This window comes from Siphateles boraxobius, unplaced genomic scaffold (genome assembly GCF_051911475.1).
Source record: "Siphateles boraxobius isolate OS27281-9 unplaced genomic scaffold, OSU_SipBor_1 29, whole genome shotgun sequence".
In the NCBI taxonomy this organism is placed as follows: Eukaryota; Metazoa; Chordata; class Actinopteri; order Cypriniformes; family Leuciscidae; genus Siphateles; species Siphateles boraxobius.
Genome location: NW_027508908.1, coordinates 2,861,381 through 2,871,072, shown reverse-complemented (window position 1 = coordinate 2,871,072; position 9,692 = coordinate 2,861,381). Strand labels below are relative to the sequence as shown.

Here is a 9,692-nt window from a genome sequence, read left to right as displayed (position 1 = left end):
GCAATGAATCCTGGGAGGAACTGCGTATTTGGCGGAATTTTTGAACAATTTATACAAATCATCAATCAAGGCTCACGATGGGAACGAAAAGAAAAAAATAATATAACATCAACTCGATAAAATCTTGCGCTGTATACATTCCGAATAATCCAACAAACATGGAGGGCAGACGCAGTCAGGATTCACAATGCGAGCGAACTGACATCGCCAAACTGACGCAGATGAAGTCGAAAGTAAACAGATTGAAACGGAGCCCGAAAGCAGCGACACTGAATCCCGGGCAGATCCGTAACACAGGTACCAAACCACCCGAAAAACACTCATTATTCTGCATTTCTGTGCTTAATGTCGCATCTAACTCACGTGTGAAAGCACAAGCCTATTCTATGAATGTTACATTGTTTATTCCCGTTGGAAAGTATTTAGCCATTCCTGTTGTGTAAGTAAGTTACTTTCGTAATTTTGTAACGTATTTGTGTTGTAATTTAATAAACATTTTAATTAAATAGTAGACCAAACTTTAAGCAAAATGCTCTGGTCAAGTGGAGACCTCAACTTAATGATGTAACGTTACATTTATTTTTTTATTGAATCGTGTTTTAACATTTTGTCAAACAGGCCTATAAGATGTGGGCATGAAACATGTAAAATTAACATAGTCCCACTTTTAAAACCACTATGAAGTTTTTAGTTTCTGCATTAGGTGATTAATATGCATTGCAAAACCATCACATACAGCCACAGATATGATACAGATACAGATATGTTTCTTTACTAAAGCGTGTGTTTTATAGCAGAGTTCAAAACACCTACACGTCCAGCAAGAGGCCAGTTCAGAAGACTGATACCTGACGACTCCCCCAGCAATGATCCTGATTCTCATCAAGATATTATATGGGATACGACATCTCCATCACCCATTCGACATGGTAATAATGTCTATTGGAATTGTGAATTTTGAAATTCCTCTTTAAACATGCAGTATGACATAAGTGTATTTATTTTCAGGTCGTGGACAAAGGAGAACTGCAAATGTCAGAGCGGTGGATATATCGGACATTGCCAATCGGATCGCTCCAAAGGTTTGCTCGAGGAGCGTGAACTACTACAGTGCTTGTGTTTTCAGTTCAAAATATCAAAGTGTGTGTGTTGTCATTTCTTTGATTATAGAATGGAAGACTAGAAGAAGTGGACTCATCTTTACTGCAGTGGATTGGAGACAGTGCCATTCCCTGCACACCGGAAGTACGACAACCCAAAGCCAAGCCTATGGCGACAAAGTAAGCCACTGTTCTGTAAGAAAGGGAATCTTTAGGTTAAGTACTTTAAAAAAAAATAATTAAACACTTGTATGTTAAATAATTTTCAATTTGTAGCTTCTAAACAAGCAAATAGTCAGCAATAAAATCAAAGAACGCATGACAACAATAAACAAAATGTGTTTTCAGTATCTAAAGCCGGGTTCACACTGTATGATTTTGGCCGTCTTAGACAGATGTTGAGAAACCTGTGTTTGCCAACAGCCGATTAATGACCAGTGTAGGGCTGCACGGATTGGTGAAAATGTCATATTGCGATTATTGAGGTCAATATTGCGATTGTGATATAATAAACAAATGCTTTCATGAGTTAACTTGCTTGGTTCTAAAGCAAAATGCACACACAGATTAGTGATAATGCTAAAAGGTGTGTTTCTCAACTCAAACTAGCAACAACAACTAAATGATTGATAACACTTATAATGATCAGTAAGCCATTGATGTCTGGATACATTTTTTTTCTCCATTCTGTCACTGATGGAGTTTTGGTTCCTTCACTGTCGCCTTTGAGTGCTAATGTGAGCGGGTCTCACACGCTCCTCAATCTCTCGCAACTCTTTAGGACATTTTGGTATAATTGTGTGTTATTGTTCGTTCAAGAGCGAAAGAGAATGTTTTCTGCGCACGGTCTGTGCATGTGCATGATACTGGAGCGCATCACAGTCAGGACATTAACATGCAGCGCACTCTCTTTTGACTTTGACGCATTAATGGTTTAAAAGCATTTGCACAAAGAAGAGCGGGATCATTTAACACTAGCCAAAGGATGACAAAAAAATAACAGATGCTGCGTTAATTGCTTTAACAGCCCTAATTTGTTTATTTCATATAAAATCGCAGCATTTTGTGTCATATAATCGCATAGGCTTGACAGCGCGAATGATTAATTGTGCAACACTAGACCAGTACGATCAGATTTTCACTAGTCCTGCAGTGTGACTTATACGACAACCCTCGAATCAAAAAACAATATGAGCGCAGAACCTGATTACACAACAAGAGAGAGAGCAACAAACCACCACTAGCTCCACACTCGTCGTCTTTGTTTTTTGTTTTTTTCTCGTTTTTCTTTTCAACAGAATCCATGATCAAATTTAACTCTAGAGATTGTTTTTGTTTGCTAGCCACCACTCAATCCCACATTTACATTTAGCTCTCACTTAACTTGTCACGGATTGATGGTGTAAAACTCTGGACGAGTCTTCTTGCGTGTGTCCGTTTTTAACGCGTCTTGACTGCCGTACAGTCTGACATTAATGATAACTGAGAATCCCACAGTGTGACGTGGCTTACAGCTAGGATCATGTTCGTACAGTCTGATAAACAAACAATCATAAAGGACTATTATAAATCATACAGTGGGCACCAGCTTAAGGGTGCGTCTCAGTCAGCTCCCAAGGTCAGTAGTCAGGGCACTGATCAGGGAGTCATAAATCCCACAATGCACTGCAAAAATGCAAAATCCACCTTTTTCCTATGCACCATGACGCTATGCGTGAATTAAGGGTGTAACTTCCGTTAAGCTGTAAACAATCAGTGAAGTGTTCACTTTATGAACACAATATTATGCTTCTTTTTAAAAACTGGTCACAATGAGATAACATTATTCTACTCATCGTTCAACCACCGAACATTAAAAGGAAATTTTAAAGTGTAAAAGCATCAACTAAGTACATTCAACAGACCATGATTAACCCTAAATGCTCCATTCTTTCTGCAGGCAACATTACGGATGGGTTAAAAATCACTGTGTTAATATATATATTTGTTTTATGTAACATACGTTAAAAAATGTAATAATTTTATTATATTTATTTATTGCATTATTTTCTCTTTTTTATTTGGAACTTAAATATAGGCTGCAATCCAAAAGTTCTATTTGAATTATTTGTGACAGGCAGATGATGCATTTTACATTTTATGCATCAACTAATCATTTACAGAAATGTGCAAATGTATATCATATTAATGCATTTAGTTATCGTCCATATTCATCTAAATTCTGCTGTTTTGTATGTCACAGACAGAGCACTGTAGACGATCTAATGCGGCTGGCGAAGCGGTTTGACTTCAACATGAAGCAAGATGAAGCTCAAGAACAGAGCTCGGATGAGCCAGCTTCAAAAGAGCGTGGTGACCGATACACAACAGCTCACATCGGTTCTGTCATGAAGAGTTCTGCTCTCGAACCCGATGACAACAAGCCTGTTGATGAAAGGGGGCTTAATCAGCAGATGGAGGATGATCTTGATTTCCTTTTTGATGGGCCGACTCAGCAGCTCAGCGGGCGTTTCAGTCAGACCTCGAGTTTTCACACTCAGGTTGTCCCTGAGAGAAATGTTGTGAAAGCCTGTGATTCACGAAAAGGTCCTTCGTTCTGTACGACAGCAAACAGTGACAGTAAGCAAGTTAACAATGCTGATGATTTTGATGACGATTGGAGCAGTGACGGTTTACTTGATGACTCATTGCTATTGGAGATGACGCAAAACCCAGATCTGTTTGCTGCACCGCAGCACAGTTCAACACAAAAACAAACTCACAAGAATCAAACTGCCTTTAGTGTAATGGCAAACAAATCACAAGAAGCTAAAAAGGATGTTAAATGTGGCACATTTCAAGGGCAAAAGGCGAAAAGTGAACAAACTTTTCAGCTGGACTCTCGGATAGAGGCGAAGCCTTGTGGAGGGTTGCCTAGAATTGGAAATCACATTGAAAATAATTGCACAAATCAGGTTTTTCCCATGAGTAAATCTTTGCCAGTTGCTCCAAGTTGCTTTAATGCCAATCAGAACCAGCAATATCAGCACAAAACGCAAGTACGACAGCATCCGGTTATTCAGAATTCATCTGAACTCAACAATGTTTCCTCAACGCGCCGTTTCCATTCACACACCAAAGAGATGCTGCCGTCCACCGGCCTCAGTACTATAAAACCCCTTCATTCAAAGCCGCCCAGCACGCACCAAAATCCAAGCTCTGGAGGTATTGAACAAACAGAAGAGGATGCCGTTACAGGCTTCAGTGATGTTTTAGATGAAGACTTGGACTCCTTTTTTGCATCTGATGACATCTGGGATGACGGAGCCGAGGACGATGATCTGTTTTGTGAGGCGTGTGATAATCTTGAGGAGTTACCTGGCAAGTCTGAAACCACAGACACAAACGGCCAACACAACACCTCAAAAGCAGCACAAAACAAACCGTGTGAAACGGCTAGTCAGCAAACTGTATTTGCTCATCCTTATCCACCCAAAAGGCCGGCTGTTAATGTTTCCACGTCCAGTGCAAACACATCAGCGTCTCTGTACGGGCAGAAAGCTCATGCTGTGAATTCTGGGCCTGCAGAACTCGGCTCTAATGTGTCACATGACGCAATGAGACCATCTGGCCCCTTAAGTAATGGGCCGTATAAATTTAAACAGGTGAGCAGCTCCTCACAGCAGGGCCACGAGAGGGGCGTGTTGGCCGTCCTCCAATCAGATGTGAGAATATCAGACAGTCACCAGTTCCAGAAGCCATACAGCGACTCGTTCAGTTCTGCACCGGGCCTCGCCAAAGGTACATAGTCTTTGTTTTATTGTGGTTGCAAGTAGTTTTTAGGGGTATGATATCTTTAAATGTCTAAAGAATTAAAATACTGTAAAAAAAAAAAATCTAGGTAGACTTAAATCAAGCACCTTTTCCAGTTTTTCACTAAATGAGCACAAGGGAGAATCCCGATGCACGGATATGAAAATTTTGCCCGATACGATAATTCTTTATATTTGAAAGCCGATAACTGATATGTTGGCTGATAAATCTAAATCCAAATTTTGATATAATTTTTGAGAGCCTGCCCTGATTACAAAAACAAGTCACCATTAAAAGCCATGTACCAAGCACACATTTATAATGTCCTCATTGTAATTTTATGTAGCCTATATGACTTGTTGCACTTTACTCTATAGATCTCTACTTTTTTCAAAGTGATTCTAATCATATTTTAAGCAATTCAAAACTATCATGACGAACAGTGTGCATCTGAAGTGTCTCAGCCGAAGGAAATAATTTTCATTTAATTATTTAATATTTTTACAGAATAATCATAGATTAGTTGACAACAGTTAGTTGGCCAATGTGCTGTACAGTTCTTAAACATATGCAAAAATCAAACATCCATTAGTGTATATATAATATAAATATATATTATACACTACTGTTCAAATATTTGAGGTCGGTACGATTTTTTTTTTAAATTGCTGTTAAATACCCTTGTTATATTATATTCACCAAATATCTGACTTGTCTGCTTAATTGCAAACTCTCCTGAAGTGTTGCTAATTCTGTGTGTGTGTGTGTGTGTGTTTTCTGTAGATGTGTGTAAGTCTGAAGTCGCAAGGTGCAGTGATGCTGAGATCGAGAGGAAGAAGAAGCAGGCTATGGAGAGGCGGAGACTCAAGATGCTGGCCAATCAGAACCTCAGAGCTCCTGTCTGATACAGCATTACTATGGAGATAGTAACAACAAAACAGGCCTGCAGAGGTCTATGTCTATATAAAGAGTTACACTGTTTCTACATCACAACTAAAGCTGTTCCCATTATAAGCAACAAATCTGTGCAGTTTCATGGATCTAATTGTCTTGCATCATGCCACTTTGTGGGCAAAATGTTACCAAAACTGTTGGAACAATGGCCTTTGTTGCTTTAAGGGCCATTCTTATATGTAGAACATTTAATGCTGATCTAAGGTCATATGGTTTGCCATTAACGTTTCTATTTGGGCATCGAGAGATCCTAGATCAACACTTTTTGTTTTGTTTTGCTAAACATGTATGATGACGTTCTCAATGGATCCCCATTGGTTACTAGAAAATCAGGAGCTGCCCTTTACACTTCAGTCACTTTTATGCGAATTTGATGCATTTCTAAGTAAATTGTATAATAAATATTTCCTTCAATCTTTATTTTAAAATTGTAATTTTTACAATGCTTAAATCACTCTTGTTCAGTTTATAATGAAGAAGATATTTTAAAAATGTTGGTTGGTTGATTTGACTGTTTTTTTCAATGTATGAGTCTTTGTGCTAAAATAAGAAGCCCAGAATAATAAAGTGACTTCAAGTAAGTGATGAACATGGCCAAACTGACACTTAATCATAATTAATCTATTTCAGGTTCTCCCAGTCATTTTGAACATTTATTTTGGTAATTTGGGTTTCCAGGCCTGTATATGGTTGTATAAACTGCTAAGACTAGTCTTAAAAGTCATCCAATTTTTTTTCATTAAGACTGTACGTAACTTTAATTTCCTTATGTAAACACGATTGGTCTAATTTGATACCGAAAAGTAAGACTGATTACTGACTAACTTAGTTGGTCATATTAGTTCTTAAGACACAGTCGTAACATAATGGCTCTTTATGAAACTCGTCCCCGGTCAAGTCATACAAATAAAGTCTTCTGAATGATTCATTCAGCTAATGTGACTTAACATGATTTTTAAACATCCTTATCCTGTTATTTGCATTTTCAGATTGCCTATCTGACCAATACCATGTGCTTAAAGGTAGGCAGGCAATTTTGGAGAGGCTAGCAATAGCAAGCTAGCTTTGAGAGCATGAGATCCCACCCTCCCTTCAGAGCGTCTCCAAAGCCACACCTCGTTCAAAACATGAATGTGCAAAGCCAGAGCAGTCTGCAAAGTGTCAAATTACCTCTTGTCTCAAAGCAAATAACATTACAATAATGAAGGTAAACAACTTACAGAGCTCAGTTGTACCACCTGACTGCTGCAGATTCAGTTTGGCATTGATAGTGTTGACATTGAAACGCTTAAACCTGAGTCTGAGGACGTGAACAGCTCCGGATAGAAAGTCACGGGTTGCCATCTCTTAATTACGGTAACAACATAGCTTGAAACGCATTAGTTTTGGTTCAGGAGGAACAGTAAAAGGCGGCTGCTGTTTGTTTGCGGCGCTCTGTGACTGACGTCTGTCTAAATAGCCTTACAGAACGCGCTGATGAAGTGTGATGTCTGTGTAAATACATGTTGACAGGCAGGTAGGACATTGTATCGTAATGATTGGATGAACATTTTTGGGTCCAGAACAGGAGATGTATGTGCATGTTTTAATTTTTAGACCACTTTTATTATTTATTGTGTGAAGAGTGTTTCAACCAGTATGACAAAAAGTGTTTATAAAAGCAATTGCCTACCCTGCCTTTAGCACAAACGTGCAGGTAAAGGGGTGTAAGAGTGTGTAAGGCCTCTCAGGTGGGCTGTTTCTCATCATTAGCTGTCCTCGGACACCTGCGGTACACATGAGTGCTCCTGAAAGTCGAGTCTTGTTATCAGCCTGCCGGTGTGTAACTGTAGCTAGCGCACAGAACTATGAAAAGCCCCCGCGGCCCGGGATGCGGTTTCACCTGACCAGCCGAGCGTCCAGGCACTTACCTGGACCGTGTGTTGACTGAACTCTGATGAGGACAGCATGAATGGGCCTTCTGGTGAGTTTCATGTCGTACATGCAGAGATTAGTGTGTGTTTTGATATGGGACTGACCTGAGGATTACATGGCTGAAGTCAAAGGTCTACATCTGTGCTTCATTAAGCACTAGTTTCCTAACAAGTACACACAACACATTAGGTTGATGTGACTGCTATTAAAGCTGAAAAATGTCTCAATTTACACCAGTTCGGTAGCTTGACACATTGTTGAGGCAGAACGTGTCTGGTGTAAAATGGGCTTTGGAATTAGGCCTACATCGTCGTGGTGTCGTCATTACAATAATGATTCCCATGCAAGCCTGAAAGAAATCAACAATGTATTACATCTTTTGTCTGACTGGAGAATTTTGATTCGTGAGTGTAAGCTTTAATTAATAATAAATTATTGGGGGAAGACATGGAAATGTATTGGTCAGAAAGTCTGGGAACTCTGATGACAGTGTTTTCTTTCTGTTTGTATTTTATTTATAAGTCAATTGTCTATTGATTGTTTTTACTATATTTTTTGATATATTCATATTTAAATATATTAAATGAATACTTAACTATATTTAAGTAATTAATAACTTTTTTATGTTTAACATTATAGAAATTAATCATATTTAAAAATTTTATTTTATTTATCATGTTAAATTATAAAATAGGATATGAATGGAATTCTTATATATATATATATATATATATATATATATATATATATATATATATATTTACTATTTATCATGTTAATTATAAAATAGGATATGAATGAAATTCTAATATATATATATATATATATATATATATTATTTATTTACTATTTATCATGTTAATTATAAAATAGGATATGAATGAAATTCTAATATATATATATATATTATATATATATAATTTATTTATTTACACACACACACACACACACATATATATATAGGCCTACATGAATATTTATGTCATGCATCTTTCCAGCATAGGAAATAAAGAAAGTGTGAATAATAACACTCTCATATATTTTTCTTATATCTCATCATTTGCTTGAATATCATTGTAATGTCTGGTTTGGTGAATCAGTTTTATGAGTAGGTTCATCTCAAAGCATCTATATCAACGCGTTTCCCAAAATCAGTCCGACTCTGAATGGTTTATATTGAATGTGTATTAATTTGAAATGTTTTTAAAATCCTTATCATAAATGTCTTAAAACACATGGAAAATCACTGGTCAAAATGTGTGGAAGCCCATTGGAATACTGGCAAATTCTGTGTAAGAGACTGCACCCTTTATCCCCGTATTGCATTTTGTTGCTCCATTTAGAGCCTGTCTGGCCTTCCATCGCCAGCACATGGAGACGGAGAGCAGGTTTAAACTGAAGCAACAAGATCCTCACTGTCCTTTTGTCTGCTCGATAAACATGCTTATCAGCAGCCTGTGTTCAGGAATAAAGTCACCCGAGAATACACCTGAACTCCAGATGAACCCGCTCTCCTCTCTGCTTTACTCCGATTCTCTCTGTTTCATCAATTATTCTCCTTCCCAATCAGTACGGACACCGATACAATAATATCACTCGCTGTCCCAGACGCCGGGCCTGAGAAATGCCAACCTGTGAGGGCAAGACTATTGTCCTACTGCGGCACAGATTCTGGAAGTGGATCAGTGTCCTCTGGTGCGTGTGTGTGTGTGCATGTGTGTGGGAAATACCAGTCTGTCTGTGTCTCTCTTTTTGTGTCTGTCTGTCTGTGTGTGTGTGTGTTGTAATTGATAGATGTTCTAATTTGTCTGTTGTGCTTCACCTGATGCTGACTGATAGGGCTGGTCTTGAATCTCTCCTGCAGAAAGATCCAGTACGGGACTCGGTTTCTGCAAGGAAAAAAATGACGTGTTGGAAAATGTCTGTTGTAAG

At 38.2% G+C, this 9,692-nt stretch overlaps 1 protein-coding gene across 2 annotated transcripts; it reads left to right on the top strand.

The window, feature by feature from the left end:
* etaa1a (ETAA1 activator of ATR kinase a) lies at positions 1–6,440 on the top strand. Of its 2 annotated transcripts, none has more exons than XM_077246063.1 (6): positions 1–297; positions 795–929; positions 1,009–1,082; positions 1,171–1,280; positions 3,343–4,880; positions 5,676–6,440. In XM_077246063.1, exons 1-6 carry the CDS (start codon positions 159–161, stop codon positions 5,795–5,797), a joined length of 2,118 nt encoding a protein of 705 aa, XP_077102178.1. In that variant the 5' UTR covers positions 1–158; the 3' UTR covers positions 5,798–6,440. The 2 variants fall into 2 exon arrangements, with proteins under 2 accessions (XP_077102178.1, XP_077102179.1); XM_077246064.1 differs by having other exon boundaries at positions 27–297; positions 798–929.
* Positions 6,441–9,692: the final 3,252 nt, after the last annotated feature.